Source organism: Schistosoma mansoni (genome assembly GCF_000237925.1).
Source record: "Schistosoma mansoni, WGS project CABG00000000 data, supercontig 0206, strain Puerto Rico, whole genome shotgun sequence".
Lineage (NCBI taxonomy): Eukaryota > Metazoa > Platyhelminthes > Trematoda > Strigeidida > Schistosomatidae > Schistosoma > Schistosoma mansoni.
The window spans coordinates 239,780-261,696 of NW_017386078.1; the positions used below are offsets into that span (position 1 = coordinate 239,780).

The 21,917-nt window shown below is 31.7% G+C and overlaps 1 protein-coding gene across 1 annotated transcript in view; it reads right to left on the reverse strand.

The window, feature by feature from the left end:
* Positions 1–653: 653 nt before the first annotated feature.
* Smp_180870 (carbonic anhydrase-related) overlaps positions 654–21,917 on the reverse strand; it is a gene marked incomplete at both ends in the record, with an annotated part of 25,691 nt that continues 4,427 nt past the window's right edge. The window contains 4 exons of the mRNA XM_018793120.1: positions 654–791; positions 13,070–13,224; positions 16,177–16,243; positions 17,563–17,658. Of these exons, the coding sequence (XP_018647181.1) occupies positions 654–791; positions 13,070–13,224; positions 16,177–16,243; positions 17,563–17,658 (456 nt within the window). The remainder of the gene's footprint in view (positions 792–13,069; positions 13,225–16,176; positions 16,244–17,562; positions 17,659–21,917) is intronic.

Sequence of the window (21,917 nt, forward strand, 5' to 3'; positions counted from 1 at the left end):
AATTGACTCATGATTTCAACTATGAAAATAAACTATTGTTGTTCAATCATCGAAACGTATTGTACTATCCATCTCATCACCTGAAAACTTCCAACTTATAACATACAGTAAAATTCAGGATTATATTTATTTCACTAGATAAATGCAGTTAGAAGTCAATGACTACTTAGTGCAATTCAGATGTATTCAGAGATAACATTTTCCATGTTTACATTAATTATTCTACTTATTTTGTATTGGTTAGATGCAACGTTATTATAATATTGTAATAATCCTAATTTAAAGATTAGGTTTGGTAAGAAATGACAGCGACTGGTCTAGATTAGTTCCAGGAGCTTACTAACGAAAATGAAAGACTTAAACTCATTTGAGAATGTTTTCTGAAAGGTTTGACAGTTCTAGAAAGCATGACTAAAACTTTGATGGATACAAAGTAAGAATCTTTCATTACATGGTTGAACATATTCCACGTTGGATGAGGAATATTATTTTATGTAGTGCTTAAACAACTACTAATATTGCCATATTAGACTGAAAAACTATGACTTCGGACCCTCATTTTAAGGTTCAAGAGATTTTAGTCGAAGGGAAACATTACAATACGTAGCTGTTGTTTGAATCAATCAAATAGATATTAAAACACTATAAAACGACTACATTCCTACCGAACTATGAAAATTGATATTTGTGCGAACTGAACGGTTATTAATAGCTTGAGTTGGTCGAAAATTGTCAGCCATCGATCCTGACCATAATGTATGAGCAACTCGTAATCGCCGAAGAGTTTTTAGCTACAGGAAATAAGATTGTACATTAAAATGAAAAAAAAAAACATCAGGTGCATTAATAACTGAAAACATATTTTAAGTTGTTTAATTTTTTTGTTAAAATGTAGTTTGTTTGTTGGATACAACAAGACTTGACAAAAAGTGAATTAACAATTTAGAATATCACTTGGAACAGAATAACTATTATAACTGACAATTTTCATCAGAATAAAATATTTTTAAAGTAGGGGATTGGTTATGTGAAAAGCAATTAATACTTTTTACTATTTTTCTTAGCATAGACTAATATCAACCAGAAAATCATTTAGAACTAGAATGAATTGAATTAATGTTAGATACTCCTTACAAATAATGATGTTATTCAGTTACACTATTGACTTCTTCAGTATACATATTGAGTAGTGTGGAATTCACTAAATGAATAATAAACATATTCATTCTATTTAGTTTCTTCATCTGTAATCAATTTTTACCTTACTTACTTACGCCTGTTACTCCAAATGGGACACAGGCCACCGACCAGCATTCTCCAACCAACTCTGTCCTGGGCATCCCTTTATAGTTCTGTCCAACTTTTGTTCATTTTTCTCATGTCTGTTTCCATTTCTCGATGTAATGTGTTCTTTGGTCTTCCTCTTCTCCTTTGGCATTCAGGATTCCATGTGAGGGTTTTCCTTGTGACAGGGTTGAATGCTTTCCTCAATGTGTGTCCTATCCACTTTCAGAGCTTCTTCCTGATTTTTTCCTCAACTGAAATCCGCTTTGTTCTCTCACAGTAGGTTGTTGCTGATAGTGTCTGGCCAACGGATCTGAAGTATTTTGCGTAGAGAACTGTTAATAAACACCTGTATCTTCTGGATGATGACTTTCGTAGTTCTCTAAGTTTCCGCCCCATACAGAAGAACTGTCTTGACATTTGTATTGAAAATTCTAACCTTGGTGTTGGTTGACAATTGTTTTGAGCTCCAGATGTTTTTCAGTTGTAAGTATGCTGCTCTTGCTTTGCCGATCCGCGCCATCACATCTGCGTCTGATCCACCGTGTTCATCAATGATGCTGACCAGATATGTAAAGGTTTCCACATCCTCCAAAGCTTCTCCGTCAAGTGTGACTCGATTGGTGCATGTTGTATTGTATCGGAGAATCTTGCTTTTCCCTTTGTTTATATTGAGACCTACTGCTGCTACATTGGTCGTCTTCTCCTGAATTTGTTGTTGCCTGTGTGATAGAAGAGCCAGATCATCCGCGAAGTCTAAATCGTCCAGCTGCATCCTATCTGTCCACTGTATCCAGTGCTCCTCTCCAGATGTTGTCGTCTTCATAATTCAGTCGACCATCAGGAGAAAGAGAAAGGGTGAGAGTAAGCAGCCATGCCTGACACTGGTTTTCACTTCGAACGAGTCTATTAACTGTCCTCCATGGACGATTTTCCCGTTTAATCCATCATAAGAATTCCGTATGATATTGACTATCTTCTCAGGCACGCCGTAGTGGCTAACGGTAATTTCAGCGAGTTTCTTTGTTGCGTTATACAATTGTCTCATATTTCCTTCTCTTGCAGCCTTTTCCGCTGTCATCGCTAGATTCTCCACATATTTACGTTAGTCAGTCCTGATGCTTCTCTTTACTTGCTTGTTTATTTCTGTGTATTCTGCTTGTACCTTGGCTTTCTCTGTTCTTGTTCGGCTGGTATTGATTGCTGCCTTTTTGTCCCTCCTTTCTTCAATCTTATCCAGTGTACCAACAGTGATCCATTCCTTGTGACCCAGAACCTCCTGACATGTTGAAGTGATTACCTATCTTATCCCTTTCCAGTTGTTTTCCATAGTAGTTCCTTCTCCGTTGAGTAGATCATGAAAGGCCTGGAACCTGTTCCTGAGGGCTATCTTGAATTCGTTGAGTTTGTCAGTATCCCGAAGAAAAGCCGTATTAAACTTTTGTGATGTTGTCCGCCCCGTTATCCGGTGCTTCTTAAGTTTCAATTTCATATTGACTACCAGCAAGTGATGATCTGATGCTATATCAGCTCCTCTCCTGATTCTCACATCCTCTATCGTCCTTCTGAACTTTTTGTTGATGCAGATATGGTCAATTTGGTTCTGTGTAGTGTGATCTGGTGAAGTCCATGTGACTTTGTGTATGCGTTCATGTGGGAATGTAGTGCCTCCTATGACCAGTTTATTGAAGGCACATAGGTCTGCAAATCTCTCACCATTTTCGTTCTTTTCTTCCAGTTAGTCCATGTCGTCCCATGACGTCTTTGTATCCAGTGTTATCCATTTCCACCTTGGTATTTAAATCACCCATTAGAATGGCCAAGTATTTGTTGGGATTGATTGCAGTCTATCGTAGAATTGGTCTTTAACATCTTCACTGTAGTTGTTGGTAGCCGAATAGCATTGGATGACGTTCATTGTAATACTCTCTTTCTTTGTTTTGATGGAGACTTTGATGATCCTTGATCCATAAGATCCCCATCCTATAAGTGCATTTTGTGCTTGTTTGAAGAGCATTAATGCAACTCCTTGTGTATATGGGGCATTTTCTTCTTCATGGCCGGATTATAATAGCAGCTCTCATGAAGCTAGTCGTTGTTGTCCAACCTGTGTCCATTGTGTTTCACTGATCCCAAGCAACTCCAGGTTGTATCTTTTCATTTCTGCAGCAATTTGGCAGACTCTCCTAGTCTCCCACATTGTACGAGCATTCCATGTACCTGAATAAATGGTTGCTCTGGTTTTCAGAAGGGGTATTGGCCTTGTGACTCCCGAAGAAACTCGGCTTTCACTATGAGGCGTCATCAGTTTTTACCAATCATAGTCAAAATATATATTTATTATACTGAGTTAATTTGAGCCTGTTATAAATCATTTTCAAATCTCTAGTATTATATTGTATAGGTTTTTAAGCAAATTCAATAATCAGACATATTAACTAGTTCTCCAGTGACAATTTTGTTTATCTGTTAATAAATTTGATTTTGATTAGTAGCTGATGGTGTATTGATGACATTTGTTAGATAAGATAGATATAATAGGAAAATGATACTTTTGACATTGTTGACTGGTATGAATGATTGTCCCGACTGAAGTTTAAATTTTATGATATTAAAAAAAACAAATTAAATCTATTCAATTTATTTAATAACTTTCTCTCTGTTTAAATGAATTGTATATGAAAACTAGTGAAAACCTCGAAACTTCCAGAGATCACTGATAATAGTGTTTTAACGCTAAAATTTGATTATAAATAGTACTTTTAACTTAGATACTATGTCTAAACCTTTGAAGCCAAGTGAAGTCCTCAGAGTTGTAAAAATTTCATATTCATCAGTTTCAACACTCAAAAGACTTGTTAATCATTGTCAGAAGCTAAAGTATTACATCATAGAATAACAAACCATCAATGAAACTCAGTAGTTTATTAATTGTCTTGTTCCTCCTAAATCTGAATTGAAGATTTGACTCAGAGTGAAGTTGAAAACTTTTCATACAAAAAGCGAAATGCAAACAATAGAAAACTCACAATCAAATTAGCAGATATTTAAAATCACAAGGTAGGAAAAAAACGGTTTATTATATCTGAAAAAAACTATTAAAGAACGTAAGAGACATAAGCCTCTTATAATTAAATAACCAATATACAAGTAACATCTTTCATTTCATGCTTCTTTGATTATAGTCTTCCAAAAATAGATGATATCTATTTGTATCGTCATTGTTATTGTATCTCTTGAAGAATACTTTTTAAGAATAAACATTGTAGATTCAAGATATCATTGAAATAAATTACAACATGAATGATAATAAATAACGTTGGATAGTGAATAATGTTATGCTGTCTTGTTTCTGACACTGAATAAATTCTAATTTAATTTAATCAACATTGAAGCATAATTTACTTTATTTTGTTGATTTAATTGAAATGGAAAAAGAGGTCTCCATCAATATTTTGTCTTTATTGAAGTTCCATGCATGTAGTTCCATATTTTTTTTGAAGGAACTAATACCAATTTAGAAATGTAAAACATGTCATCTAGTTGAATAATTATAGACATATGTAATCCAGTTAAAAATAGTTTAAATGATAATCTATTTAGACTGAAATTCCCCCCCAAAAAAATTATTCTGAAATACATCAGAACAACTTTATGGAATTTCCTTTTTAGATTTCATCTCTAACCAATCATTTCATTAAAAAAAATTTGAAAGAAGTAAAGAAAAAAAACGAATGCATAACAACAACCTATTGAATTTTTGTTATACTGAACTGATTAGAAAAAGTGAGGTAATTTTCTTTTAAGAATAAAATAAAATGAAAACAGAAAAAGGAAATGCATTCAAATGAACATTTTTCAATAAATCTAAAAAAACAAACAAATATCTTGTGATTCAGCCTTATTATGTATAACTTTTTGGATTGAATTATCTAGTCATGTAAAGGAAGATTTGAGAACATTTCTTCGAAGTTTTCTGATTATCATTTGGTATTGCTTACTAGAATCTTCCCATTGATGTAGGACTGGAATTGATGAGTCTCTTATTGGCTTATGTGCATACTGTGCTTATTGTCTCGATGTTGCCTGAAGTCATAAGCATTATAAGCAAAGATTGATAGTGACTAATAGTGAAATCCAGAACGAGCGTTTCGTCCTATTTGAGACTCGCCAGCTGAATGTACCTGCATCTGAGAGTTGATGTTCACTCTGGGACTCGAACCCAGTATCGTTCACTTCATGTTATCCGCTTAGCTAATGAGTCCTGATTATCATCTTAATAAAATTAATCAATTTATGCTGAATCTTTCCCAATCATTAGGAGAAAATTGAATCAGCAAAAGGTTATTTAATGGTGATTTAATAAACTATTCCCTTTAAAAGAAGATAAACAAATAATTAACACTGATTAAATTGACGTGTATAAGTGGAAAATTTGTGTTCATACTTGAAACCCCTCCCCCCCCCCAAAATAATAACCAGTACTTATAACCTTTTATAGACACATAAATAGAAATAGTTTTCGATTTATCATTTATCTTTTTACTAAGTTATAATAAGTATATTAACTTAAACGAAACAATTAAAAGTTAAGTAGATAACTAGTTTTTATAAAAGTAAGTAGTATATATGAAAAAAATAAAACTTCTAGAGAAATGTCTATGTCAAGTGTTTTCTTTTTTAAAACTAAAAAAGAATTTGAAAGTGTTAGTAATTATTCAATTTGAAGTTGGTATTTTCACAGTAGTCTTTTATTCAGTTCTTTTTTGTTTTAAAAGAAAATAATGGTTCTTCCTAATTTAGAAAGTTTAATTAAAATTCAAATGGTAAATTCATAGGAAAAAATAATCATGATTCTTCATGAGTGTGTACAAAAAAACAGATTAGAAGCATTCCCTGATCAAACGGAGGTTACTTACAAAAAAAATCAAAATATTATAGTTGAATTCATGAGTTAATTGAAGCTAGACCACCATGGACAGACGTTTTGTCCTAGTGTGGGACTCCTCAGCAGTGCGCATCCACGATCCCACCTCGCGAGATTCGAACCCAGGATCTATCTCCACAAAACCCCTACTGATAATCAAAATATTTATTCAATTCACTATTCTATTTTGAAGTAATAAAAATAATCTAAATTTGTTCAAAGTTTATTTAGCCAAATTTAATAAGTTTGTATTAGCACAATAACAAATTTAAGTACAATTTTAATATTTGTAATGTAAGAAATGATATTACATTGCTGGCAGCCTCAAATAATATTGTTTTAAGAACAATGAAGATGTTTCGATGAAGAAACGTTTTGTTTTCGAAGATATCACTCTCTTAATCTGGACAATCGTATATGTAGGTAATTTTCTACGTGTTATTATTATTTTATTACTGAGACTTTCCAGCTTCTTTGATAATGAGGTCACAGTTGTATTAGATAAGTGGCGAATAAACACACAAGTGGGGACAATCAATGTGTTTTAATAAGGAATCACAGAAAGTTTTGGTAAAATATGAAAACCATACATTGAATACTTCATTTGGAAACTTCTATCATTTGTCCATCACATTCTGTATGATTCTTTCTATTCGTAATTCCCTTTCTTTCCGTTTCTGTTCTTTTCAACCTGATCTTCTCAGCCTTCTGTTGACAGGGTTTCCACTTCCAATTGGTGTTGCATACTACTTATGTCGTCAGAAATAAGTAGCATACACGACTGACATACTAAGTTTCTTTATAGGGCAAGATTAATGCTGATGGTTTTGATCTAATATATTTGAATTTTAAGAAAAATACTCGTTCAGATATTGAACAGGTATATGATTTGCTTTAAACATATTTCACAAATCATCTGTGGAATAAGTGCTATAAAATAAAATTATTTTGATTCACCCTAACAAATCCTAAGTATTTTCGCAAAGGTCTTTTATTACAGTCAAGAGAGATTTAATATTGCTAGAAGATATTCAATTTGATCTATAAATGTTTTTCTTCAGGTGAGAGTTAAATTAACTATGGATTTCCCGTTTGCTTTTAATGACTAAGTGAATCAATATACGTGAGACGCCTTTCAGTTAAATATTTGATTATTCGATCACATTTTACGTTAGCACCCACTTTGAAATGTGTGATTTAGTTGATTAAAAAGATAGTCGAAAAATGACCAATTGTAATTAGTTGTTTACATGTACACAGCCTGTTGTGGATGTTAGGTCCTCAGAACTCACTTGGCAAATACCTTATTTTTATAATTTTATCCTGAAATTTTGAGTTTCTTTGGTTTCGCGCCAAAAGCGCTCTTTTCACCTTCATGCCGTATTTCCCATTTGGGAAAATCTCAAACGCTATTGGTCCGTTGTGTTTTTTAGTATGCTATTTTGTAACGCTTCTCAAGGACAGTTTTATGTTGTTTATATACGTTTAATTTGTGCCTGTTGGATCGCTTGTGCTTCTGGCTGCTTGCGGCATATATTTATTCCCCGTTCGAACTTCGTCTTCTCTCTCTAGTTAGCGGGGCTGGGACGCATCAGAAAAGCTAGCTTATTGGTCTTTCGTCACAAGTCTTTGTTCCGTCCGTAAAATAGGTGAACTCGTAATCGCTGCAAACACAGCACAACCTCAGCCAGCCAGCTTGTTTAGAAAAGTCAGAAAGTGCTTTGGTAATCTTACCAATTGCCTTTTTTATTCTATGCAAAACAAACAGGTTTTTTCTCGGAAGTTGAGGAGGGGATAGAAGAAGGATAGTAAAGAATGATAAATAATGTATGAAAGTTGTTAAATCGTTAAATTTAGTGGTGCCAAAACAAACATGATTTTGTTTAATTTTAATGTTTATCAAATGGTTCTCAATATCTTTAAAGGGTAAAAAGACTAGAACAGAAGTATACATAAAAATACATGACACATGTTAGACTTTTTGTAACGACATCATCAGTGTTAAATAAAATAACTTGGCATAGTCAACTTTTTCATATATACGACGGGAATTCTAGGTTTACTAAAAATCCACCCATTCGGAAACGAACTAAAGTGAAAATATATGAATTATGTGTGGTGTGGTCTACTTATATCCATTTAAGTAGTATATGGCGATGGTCAGACAAAAAATGTATTTTGGCAGAAGGCCGATAAGGAAAGAACTGAAATGAGGCGCAATTGGTAGGAAAATGCATGAACAATGGAATTAGAGAAGATGAACTGATATTTACAGAAGGAACAGTGAAGATTGAAACAATTGATTGTTATTTTGCAAATTAACTGTTTGCTGCCTGGTTATTAAAATTTAGTGAGATAGTCTGTAATTTGTGCTTAAATACATACGGTTGTCCCCAACTAGTGTTTTGTACACTACATATGGACGATAAAAAATATTTGCACGTTTAACGAAATTAAATATTTTGCTTATGTGATATTTACATTTGAGTAATCATTGGGCGGTAACCATTTTGGTGTTTGCGCAGTGTTTTAGCGCCCAATGACCATCATTATATTTATTAGGTCATTTATTGCTAATCGAATTCTGTTGATTGGGTCTCAGATTGTGTGTCCAAATGATGATGGTTATGACCATTCAGCAAACAGTAGTGCCGTTAAGATTGCATATATAGTTTGCTAATGATTCTTGATGCTTGTGTTAAGGGTTTCCTGTCGACTACCTTCAATTACCTAACATCTGTCTGGTAGTTATTGTTTTCATTCCAAATTTATAAATACTGATCAATAGCTTACCACCATCTTATTGGTTTTTTTACTCTGTTTCCTATTATGAGAAAAAGTTATTAGTGTAAAACTAATCATAAGAAGAAATATTTATTCGCTTAACTTCCTTTCCAAAAGATGATTTTGGTGGAATAGTGCAAGTCATCTGGAAAAACAATGTTAGCTTTTGAATGCTTTTTATGTCTGATTTCCTTTTACTAATGAAACACTACGATTTTGATAGGTTTTTTCTATACACTCTTGATAAAGCACTTATTATACAATGATTTGAACTTTAAAGAAGCGAATTTTGCTCATCCTTACTTCTATAATAAAATCCAAATAGAAATCGAAATTAAACTTAGTCGTGCAGTTGACAAGATTTAAATAGTAACAAAATGAAATAAAGCTGGAGTTTAAAATCGTCACACGTTGCTTATGAATAACTTAAAAATGAGATAATATGTGTATAGATGTATTAAGGATAGTTAGTGAAAGCTTTGAAATGTTTAGGACAAAAAGAATTCAGCATACATCAGTACGAAACAAGAAAGATACCAACGCAACTGTTACTTGTTTTTTGATCGTCTTGACGTAAGACTTTTAAGTCTACATAAAAGTTTCAGATTATAAGCATAGATTTTTAAGGCCCAGATCATCATAGTTAATTTAAAGCAACATCTTAAAATATAATAAACGAGATTAAAGACAATCAAGTTTTCCTATAAATCATCTGCCGAAAAATTCATTTTCTAAACTTGCATACATTTCAGATAATTTCACCTAATTACCTCTCTCTTTACCTTGATAAATAATTAACAGCTTTTCATTCAAGTTAGTAAGTACCTGATACCAACTTTATGTATCATGGCGAAACATCTCAAGGATGATGAAAACTAAAGCTTCATTAAGACTATTGAAAAAGTAGGTAGCATAGACGATTAAGCTAGCCTAAGATTAGGTAAATCTAATCTGAGATTTGGTGAAAACAGATTATTGACTACGATTATGTAAGAACAGTTATCAACAATGAACTTTTAAAAAAATAACAAATTCAGTTGCTTCTATTATGACAATCACTTGAACCTAGAAATTTTTAGTTTGTAAATTCTTCCTTTAGTTCTACAACAAATTAACTTTTCAATAAGTTGTGATATCTATATAACAATGTATTTATTGTATGTACAATGAAATAAATGAATTTTAACCCTTTTTTAAAATATTTTAATATGAATGTTAGTAAGTGCTAATCTAATGGATGCGCACTGCTGAAGAGTCTCACAATAGGACGAAACGGCCGTCCAGTGCTTCCGCGTTTTCCATGGTGGTCTAGCTTCAATTGGCTCATGAGTTTAGCTATAAAATTACTAAAAATCTCCACAAAAAACCCCTTCTGCTAATCTAATGCTTATTTCGAGATTTTAGAACACAAATAGAATTAATAATGCATTCATGAGAATTCTGCTAATTTATTTTTTCAATCATTATCAATTATTCTAAATTTTAACAGTTCATTTTGAAAATAATTTGAAAATCATATTTACCAGCACAGTATGCACATATGACAATAAGAGACTGATCAATTGCAGTCCTAAACATCAATGGAAAGATTCAAACAAACAATACTAAGTGAATTTAAACTTCACCCCATCGCGCAAGCAAGTGGCTATCAGGACTCAGTAGCTAAGTGGATAACATGATGGCGTCTGAAGCGAACGGTACTGGTTTCGAGTTCCAGAGCGAACATCAACTCCGAGATGCAGGTTTATCCAGCTTACGAGTCTTAAATAGGACGAAAAGCGCGTCATGGATTCCACTGCTAGCCACTGTCCATCTTTGCTTATATTGATTTATTAATTTAAGTTATATAAAATAGAAAGTTTGTTAACTTTTCTAATAATCTGTATTTTGATTCTCAGTGATCTTTAATTATTACATTTACTTTCTTTTATTTCTATCATTTTCACTATTGATCCTGTTAAAATAATTTTTCAATTCCCTGTATATTTATAACAGCTATTCCAGATTATATGTTCTTTTCGTTATATTTGGAGTGGGAGTGGGGTGAAGGAACTGTGAGTTGTGAGACCTAAAATATAAATTTTTATGTGGAAAATAATCTCATGATACTTTGTATCTTAATTCCTGCTTTCTTCATCTTCTTCATCTTCTTTATCTTTTTCGTGTTTTTAATAAAGTTTGTGTTAATATTTGACAAGTTTTACCTATTACATACCATTTTGATAATTATTTATTATTTTAATAATTCGGTAGAAACTGTACTTTGCTTATATAATTATGAAGTTGAAGAAAAAAAAAGGAGAAAAAGGGCCATTCAGTTTTCTCCTTCTTCTTCTTTTTTTTCCCTTATGGTGTATATCAATTTGTATGAAATTAACAAGAATATAATTGATCATTATAGTAGGCTGAATGAAATGTCAAACATTAAAACTCTTTTTTTAATAAAACTATAAAGGTAAAGTTTTGTCGAAAGAGTTTCATTTGATTGTGTGTACATTAGAAAAAAAATGGAGAATTATAATTCGTTTTCTCCATAAAGATAATATACTTAAAGTTGAAAGAAGTTTTATGTCATTTTATTTATATATTTTTGTTTAAACAAAGTCACGGATGTTCCTTTTTTTTAAACCTTAAAAGTTTGATCCTTGAGTATGCATTTTTCATTTATAATTATCAGAAGGGCGTTTTGTGGAGAATTTTAGTAATTTTTAATATCTGCGATCGTGAATCAATTGAAGCTAGACCACCATGGAAAACTTAGAAGCACTGAACAACCATTTCATCCTATTACGGGACTCCTCAACAGTGCACATTCACGATCCCACCTCGTGAGATTCGAACCCAGGACCTATCGGTCTCGTGCGTGAGCGCTTAACCACTAGACCACTGAGCCGGCATCCAACGGTGTTAATGTCTAACTTCAATCAATCAACGTCTCGCGCGCAAGACTGATAGGTCCTGGATTCGAATCTCGAGAGGTGGGATCGTGGATCCGCACTACTGAGGAGTCCCACAATAAAACGAAACGGCCGTTCAGTGTTTCCAGGTTTTCCATGATGGTCTAGCTTCAATTGACTCATGATCTCAACTATATAAAATGTTATGATTAATAATTTGACTAACAACCTAATCATTATAATATAGAGTAGTTGAGTCAAATTTCGAATGAATCCTATATCGGATATAGAGGATTATTTGTGTTTTGTCTTTTAAAAATAAATTTTAACTTTTTAGGTATGAGACTGAATCGATAATTTTTAATGATATTGCATATGGTGGATTCTTTTGAGCTAGTAAATTAAAATAATGATGCTTATCAACTGTCACTATTTGAAGTTACGAAAGTATAAATATATACATTTTTAATTTCGGTAAATATTTGAAAGCAATGGGTTGAAATTCTGTGTTTTAGCTTTGATTGCTTTCTTGCATTCACCAGCAATGAGTACATGCGATATTAAAGAAGTTAATAAGTCATTGGAAATATAAGTTAGAGTCTTTTACTGACATAGAAACATTCACAATTTGTTTTCCAAATTGCAAGTTACTTCATATAAAACCGGATTAAGTACACTAATCGTCCTAATGACGATATGCATTAACCCCTAGATTAACTAAGTGTATCGTGATGCCAATTACCCTTGACTAGTATATTCATCGCATGGTTGTCTGATAAAATTCAGTTAGCCATAAAGACTATATTGCATACTGCTAGTAACTATCATTTGAGTGATTAAAAAACCTTTTAAATGAGGTTAAAAAATTTTTTTTAAGAAATTCTGGATTTTGATGTATGAATCAAAAAGTCTTTCATCTTTACCATGGAAATTCGTCGATGATTACCAGATAATAAATATTTTGTTCTGTCGCAACCAGCCAAAATGTTTAACTTGTGGCAAAAGTTGAAATAATTGTATATTTTGGATTGTTTGTAGCCGAAGAGAAATCCTCCTATATAATGTTTTCATTCAAGTCTGGGACTGGTGTTTTTACTGATTCAAAACATTCATACTAATCACTAGAGAAAATGTGTTAATTTAATTTAAAAAATTAGGATTTTGTTCGTAAACTCACTTCAGTTTCAGTAATCATTATAGGATGATTCAGTATGATCCAGGTAACTGTTTCATGGCATGGAGGAAATGGCAATGATCCTTCATATGTCATAAACTCATGTGTTGACGTTAGTAATGAGCGCAGTTCAAGACCTTTTAGCTGGAATGTTTCTCCTGCAAACATAGTTTAAAAAGCAGTGCTAAACAATCAGAATAATAGTATATCTAATAATTATTTGCATTAAGAAATAAACAGAGGTTTTGATCGGTTAATGAAAACACCATAATGAGAACTAAAATAAAATAAATTACACCAATCACTATTCTAAAGTTTGAAAGTCAGTGGTCTTAGACGTCCTCACTAGTCTTTAGCTCACACTAGTTTTCTACATCGTAGACTTCACTCTTAACAACGATATAGCTTACTTCATTTAATGATGGAATTTCAAGCTACAACATAAGCTGGCTCTCTATAATAGTTTTTCATGTAAATGAATCCACCAGTCATTGATGAGAACACCCACTTAGCTTCATTTAGAATTCACTGTTTAGAATCTAGCCGTATAGTGATACGCAGTTCTGCTTAATTCCAAACACTCTATAAACTGAAAACAACGGGTTCAAAATTAAAGTAAGTATTCGGTCTATAAGCATTCATTTTGTAATGTTTCATTTTGCTAAACCAGATATGTAACATTTATTTGATAACTAGTAAAATTTAAATTTTGAAGAAAAGAAGGCACTATGATCAGTAATGTTTAAGATAAATATCATCATCCAGTTATTCAAAACTCTACAGCCAACCTCTTTAGTCATAATATAGTTTAAAAATTGCTTATATCAGTTAAGTTTCTCGTAATTAAGCGATTCCTCTGAAAGGTAGTGGTTAGAGTGCATAGGGCAAATAAAATCCTAATGAGTTTTCAATCAATAATTATAGTTAATTTCTTTTCAACTCGTAATAAAACACTTCCAACCTTGAAGGTTCATTATTTTTAAACATAATAAATGAATGTTTATTAAATTAGGATCATCAAAGAATAAAATCTGCATAGTCTGTTACTACACATGCCAATTATCATCAAGGTATTATTCTTTTTGAATCAAACTTTGTAAATTTATTGTCATAATGAACTTCTTATTAAATCAGTCACCTGTGTACAAAAGAAAGAAGGTTAACAGTAGCTACTCATGCATTATAAAGGCTATTAACATCATAGAAAAAAAACATTAAGTAAAACGAATGCCAACTATCAAAGGAAACTTCAGAAGTATATTTCAATCAAGAAAGATACTTTATAGTGATTCATTAGTTTACTGTGGATAAAATATTAGCTGTATAGAGCTTAACTAAATATAAGGTAAACTAAAAAGTGATTATTTGACTAATGAAGATTATAGCTTAGAATATTTATGATAATTTTATTTGCATTTTTGACCTGGTTTATTACATTTATTGTATTCTATGTTGATAAGGGTGTGAGTTTCATGAAAGAATATTAACGGATAAAAAATTCTTGATTGATGTTTCCCGTGAAATATACAATAAAGAAATTGCAGTGTTAGAAGAGATCAAGATATCACGTAAAAACGGCGAACGGAATGAAGGTTTGCCACACAACAACAGGTTAAGCTAAACTATTCTAATTCACCTCAGCCCTGTTAACTAGCAGGAGAAGATCAGATACAGCTGAGGCAGAAAGCATATTTCATAAGCAGTCAGAAGCACAAACGAATCAAACAAACAACTCAAGCTTATGTTTATGTATAATATGAAAAGATCCTTGGAAAGCATCACAGAATAACGTATTAAAATAGCCAACGAACCAATAACATTTGAGGTCCTTCTAAGTGAGAAAAAAAATCTGGAGGTGAAAGTGGGCGCTTTTGGCGTGGAAACGAGAAATTTAGACTTTCAAAATAAAATTATAAAATTAAGACGTTTGTCAAGAGATTTTTATGGATCTGGCATCGCCAACAGAAATCCCGACTTATGAGTAGTTTATGTTTCAGTATGAAAAGGATTTTTTTCAAAAGTCTGTCGAATATTCAAAAGGTGTATAAAGAATTTCTGTTTAAGTAAGTTAAGACATTACTTGGTTCAGTAATCGAAGTGGATAACTTTATTACCAAAATAGATATAATAGTTATTAGGTTTACATAGTAGAAAAAGAAATGCATGCCAAAATTACTCAAAAATTACTTTATCCAATATTTCGATTTTTAGAATCTGCGCTAAATCTGCCTCGATAACAAAAAGTAAAAAATGAACCGAACAGGTTTGAAATTTGACACTAAGAGTTATAATTGAATTTCAAATAGAATTCAATTCGCAAATCACCAGAATTTATACTTTAAATGGAAAAATATGTCTTTTGATGTTTATCTTTGATTAAATTATTCAAGACATATATCTTACTGTACCTAAATACTTTGAATTCATTATTAAGTTCATCAGATTGGAAACGGTCAAGTGATTAAATAATGGGTGAGTTTTCGCAACTTATAAAAACATGCGTATCAAACTAAAAGTACAAACTAACTGAGAACATTAAGACAATGACACAGGAATGTTAAAAGGATGAGTGTAAGATTGGATGAAATGTGCTTCCTGGAATTCACTGCTATTTACAATTCCTCTTTACTAGAATGTGAAACGGTATCGAGGGGATCCGTTCAGAATATTTACATATGGCAACAGACAATGATCATTTGCAATCTTGAATGTTAACAACAGAAAATTACAAACCATTACTATTAGCAAATAAATAGTTGTAGAGTGTTCGCACCTCTGTGATTGCATTACACTAATGAAGTGATTGGACTAGGTGACAGCAGAAAGTATTTTATTTTGAAGTAATTCATTCTTTTCATAATGACCATAAGCTTGATTGGTCAAACTGTTTAATACATTAATGTGAGAAGTACTGAGAAGTACTGACATATTTTGTAAGACTTCCTGTGATATATTATAATCTCAGTAATGAGTCTATGAAAATATATCAAATGGTTAACGAGATTCAAAATGATGAAATCCTATTATCTGAGGAATGGTTATTCAAATAAAACAAATTATTCCACTGATGAATAATACATGACGATAGATTAAAAGAGATAAATAATTACCTTTAAATATTGTTTGTTCGGCTGCAGCTACAACTCCTAAAAGGTCTTTATTTGTTGCATTTCCAAGCTGTAAAATGGAAAACATATTGTTCATTAAAGGCTACTAATGTTTAAGCCTTCAGTAAAATTGATTTGGAAAATAGTTTCTAAAATTATCAAAAGTGATGAGCTGGGCATTTTTATCAAGCTAATATACTCAGATAAAAATATCATCTTTTTAACCGCTTGAAGTTGACTAGTTTGAAACAGAAAGTTATAATCGTTTGGAAAGGGAGTGAAGACAGTAGTCAATTGAGTATACTTTAACCCTGAAAATTTTATTGAGCTGCATCTCGCTCAAAAATTACGGAATGGAAATTCAGTATATCAGAATGGACGTTATAGGTCATGATTATGTATTATTATTGTTAGAGGATGCTTAGAAATAAATTATTTGTTGTCAAGATTGTTTTCTATAGCCGGAATAAATAAATTCTTTTATAAATGATTAGAAATTAAAGTTACGTTACAGATGGTAACTAGTGGATGTACGTAATGAATATTGTCAACAGAAAAATGTGAAGTATTATAATCTTGGTTATTCGTGTTCACATTTCTTCACGGAATCAGTACTTTAACAAAACATTTTCATATATTTACACGATTGTACACCTTGATAATGAATTCGTTGAAAAGAGATCCCTTCGCTGAACTTCGTGTTTTTAATTTTCAGTGTTTAAATGGGAATTATATGTCAATTGAAATATATTTGTTCCTCTATTATTATTATTATTTAATTCAAACAGCTGTTGTGTGGTCTACTTATATCTATATAAGTAGTATATGGCAATGGTCAGACATAGAATGTATTTTGGCAGAAGACCGATAAGGAAAGAACTGAAATGTAGCGCGATCGGTAGAAAAATGCATGAACAATGAAATTAGAGAAGAAGGATTGATATTTACAGAAGGAAGAGTGAAGATTGAGACAATTGATTGTTATTTTGCAGATTAACTGTTTGCTGTATGTTTGTCAGAATTCAGTGAGATAGTCTGTAATTTGTGCTTAAATACATTCGATTGTCCCCAGTCGTGTTCTTATTCACTACAAAGCTACTAGAATGAATTAAATTAAAACCAACCAAGAGATCATTATACCCTCATTTTTGACATTTCTTGATAACCTTCCCATGTCAATCTAATTGAGTAAATAGAAGTGATAAGTGAAATTTCTTACTTATCAAATGTTTCACTGACCCAGTTACCTCTTATTCACATGATCTAATATTCATATAAACATTTATCTAATAATATAATGACATTAGATTAAGATTTGAAATGTATATAGATATGTTTATTTATTATATAATTTTAAACTATAACCAATGTACTCATTTATAGACTTACTTTAAAGAAAACACTGATAGCAAGGATACCATTTGGACGATAAAATGCATCAGATAAATTATTGTATAATTCATTATTGAATGAATAAATTTGTAACTAGGATACAATTGACAATAGAAAGAATAAAATATTAGATGATCAATACAAATAGATACTTTCTTTGTGAAAATCAAATTTGATATCTTCAGATTGTTATGTTATTATTGCAAATCATTTGAAATGATTAGATTGTCAGATATATTTTTGAAAAAAATCTGGGTAGATTTTATTTACAAGATGGACGGTAGTGGCTTTACTTCGTTAATCGATCACCTCGATAATCGTTATTATATAAATCTCAACAGTGTTTGAAACGAGAAGGAAAAGAGAAGCAGCAACTACAATCTATTAGTGGACAGAACAGATCACAAAATTATATACACACCAAACAAATTTGGTGAACACAGGAGAATAAGTATATGCAAACAAATACAGAGACAAATTTATAGTCGAATCGCATAAGGACACATCAATGAAAAGCCAAGACTAATAATAGGATTTGAGTACATATGTACATGGGGGAAGAAGATCAGTCATCGAGTGATATTTAAGAAATCAACATTTTAACTAGAGTCTTTCATATAATCTAGTGGTTATAACAGTACAACGAAATGTGAAAATCGTTACTATTCGAATAACATCTGTTGAGTTAATAAAATGGTTTAACTAAGATTAACTATAATCGAGATTGGTTGTAAGATAGTTGCTATACCATTATTGATATATCACAAATACATTAAAAATTCATATTTTTACCATACGTACATAATTATTAACATAAACTAAGTTAATTTAATGTAATGGACAATATCTAATAATCAGCGTGTTTGGGGTTTTATTTGTGAAGACTATTGTAGCAATTCGATAGGTCAAAATGAAAACATTTGAGGTAAGATTCAAACTTACAATCCAGTAGATGAATGTTAGGTGTTTAACTACTGAGTCACTGTTTCATATATCATTCAGTGTATCTTCAAATAAAAACATTATAAATTACTCACTATTGAGTTATGAAGATCTTCGAGTTTTTGATTGAAATCATGAATCTATCAATGTTAGACAACTACCGAGGAGTCCCATACTAGGACGAGACGGTTGTCTGGTGCTTCTCGGTTTTCAATGGTGGTCTAACATTGATCGATTTATGATTTCAGTCAAAAACTCAACAATCTTCACAACCCTTTACTGATAATTATCATATGCTCACTATAAACTAGCTTCGAAAGGTAATTCTTGGACTTCAACTGACAAAGCCGTGACAAGTGGAGCCAATCTGTATCAGATGTTAGACAGTTAAACATCAAAGACAATGGAAGATGGTCGCGTGATTTTGTGTATTCACTAAATAATAATTTTTCTATGTAACTATTAATTAAATTGAATTTTGTTTTAATTTTCTCTTCTATTTCATTACACATCTACATACAGCCATATACCTAATATACCTACTTTGTACCATTCAATGTTTTAATACTAAGAACGTGATTAGTATTTTCTGGTCTGTCGATTGTTTCATTTTTTATTTTTCCTGCATATCAACTGAAAAATTGATATAAATTTAAATAATAAAAAAAAATTAACGGAAAATTATTCGTTAAATATTTATTTTTTTTTCTAAATTTTCACTTCACATAGAAGTACATCACTTTTTTTCTTTTTTTTTGAAACAAAATTTTAATCTAATTTTATTTGAGGATAAAATAAAGTGAAATGTTTGTCTTTTTTTGTGTTGTTGTTGCTATAGTCAAGTGAAAGACTGGTAAAAGTATGATTTATTTTAAATAACAATAGTTATACAATAGTAGTCATATTGATGGTAATCACAATGATTAAATAGAGAGTAGAAGATAAGGGTTTTATTTTAACAATAAAATTACGAAATATTTATTATTCATTTCCGTTGTTGAAATTGTGAGTAGATGAATTATTGTTTTTTTTTAAAAAAAATTAGTTTTACTGGAAATTATTTATAATCTTTTCTTCAAAAAATAAAGTTTATGTGAGGATGACCCACAGATGAACTAGAGAAAGATTTAAGAAGCTGAGAAAGAGACTTAGACATTCCATCCAACCATCGTTTGGAAGAACATTTCAGAATCTTGACGTATAGCTTCTCTATTAGACAAATGCTAAAAACCACTTTATGCAGATGGAATGACTATAATGATGATTTCGCTTTTACTAAAAACTATAAATAACTGAGAGTTTTGCACCATATTTAACACTGTTTGGAATAGCATTCCTTCTCACTTGTCTTCTTTCTACTTATTTACGACTTGGACGATTCTAGAGTTTGAGTGCTCAAGTTGTACGCGGTATATCAAGGTTCTAAGCTCTAGATATAACAGTTTAATCCGTGGATAACTTTCAATATAATTTAACTTAGTTTAAGCTCTTAATATAAAATTTAAATTAGTGAAAATGTATGTTTGGTACATTAGTTTAAAACTATACTCTCATTCAATTTTATACTGTGTTCAGGACAAAATGATATGATAAAGAAAAATTACATTTAAACTGAAATACTACTGACAATATACAATTACATTTGTATTTATATTCAGTCTCAGAAAGTGTTAATAGTTGAAATACAATTCAATTATATTTGTACAGAATTTTCATTCTCTCATAATGTAATATAGCGTATAATAAAAAAAGGTTATGATATAATCATTGAAATAATAGAACTCTAAGCACTTATGGTCAATTTATTATATCTGTGGTGTGGGTTGCTCACATCCACATAAGTAGTATATGACGATAGTCGGGTATTTAATTTACTTCAGTAGAAGATCGATAAGGAAAGAACGGAAACGAGATGCGATTGGTATGAAAATGCATGAACAATAATAATTGCAGACTATGGACTAATATTTGCAGAAGGAATGGTCAGGATTGAGACAATCGATTGATAGTTTGCAAATTAACTGTTTACTGTATAGTAAGCAGAGATGGATAGTGGCTAGCAGTGGAATCCAGGACGCGCGTTTCGTCCTATTTGGGACTCGTCAGCTGGACGTACCTGCACCTCAGAGTTGATGTTCACTCTGGGACTCGAACCCAGTACCCTCGCTTCAAACGCCATCGCGTTATCCACTCGGCCACTGAGTCCTGATAGCCACTTGCTTGTGCGAGACTGACCAGTTGCAGTCCTAACAAATCGATGGGAAGATTCAAACAAACAATACTGAATAAATTGTTAACATGGTTTTTTTCTATCAATATTAGTTAGTTGTCTATGCAAAATACTTCGGATCCGTTGACCAGACACTATCAGCAACATTCTACTGCAGTGGAGGAAGAAATCAGGAAGAAGCACTAGAAGTGGATAGGACACACATTGAAGCAAGCATCAAACTGCGCCACAAGTCAAGTCCTCACATGGAAGAGGAAGACCAAACAACACATCACGCTGAGAAATGTAGACAGACATGAGAAGAATGAACAAAAATTGGATAGAGCTAGAAAGGAAGGCCCAGGACAGAGTGGGTTGGAGAATGCTGATCGGCGGCCTATGCTCCATTGGGAGTATCAGGCGTAAGTTAGTAAGTAAGTATCAGTTATCTTCTTTACTAACCTTTTGTTGTTAACTGAAATCAATCTTTTACTTAAGACTTGATAGGAGATAGATTAAACCTAAGAAAAACATTCTTTACTATTAAGATTATTCTTTCGTATTATTATCATACATCACTTTCTCAAATTAAGAATTGTTAGGTTACATAATATAATTAGCTTACATGACTTTCAAGTCATATAACTATGAAAAGACTTAACTGGTTTAATCAATAATCGAAAAACTGTGACTAATTTTAAGGATAGGAACTAAATAAAATACCTTCCACGCAATCAACCATAAGTTTGTTTAATTTAGAGATTGATACAATTTGGATATTTAGCCAACTGTTTATAGATAGTGTAACATAAAACGAAAGAAATGAGTCCATCCGGATTAACTGAATGATTCGAATACCTGAGTAACTGCGTTTTGTATAAAATATATAAAATGACCTGGAAACCTTTAAATTCCCTAGAAAAAAAATCTTTAGTGAGTGAAAGAAAGTTTCCATATAATTCATTATACAGTTGTTACTAAAACTATACAAAAAATAACAATTAAATGAGTAGTTATCTTAAAATACTTAAAAACCGTTCACATATTGTTTTAATTAGATAAAGATTATACGGCCAAAGCAAGGGCAGCATTCCTACAGATGGAAAGCATATGGAACTCAAAACAACTGTCTGTCAACTAACATCAAAATCAGAATCTTCTGTACGAATGTCAAGAAAGTCCTACTGTATAGAGCTGAAAC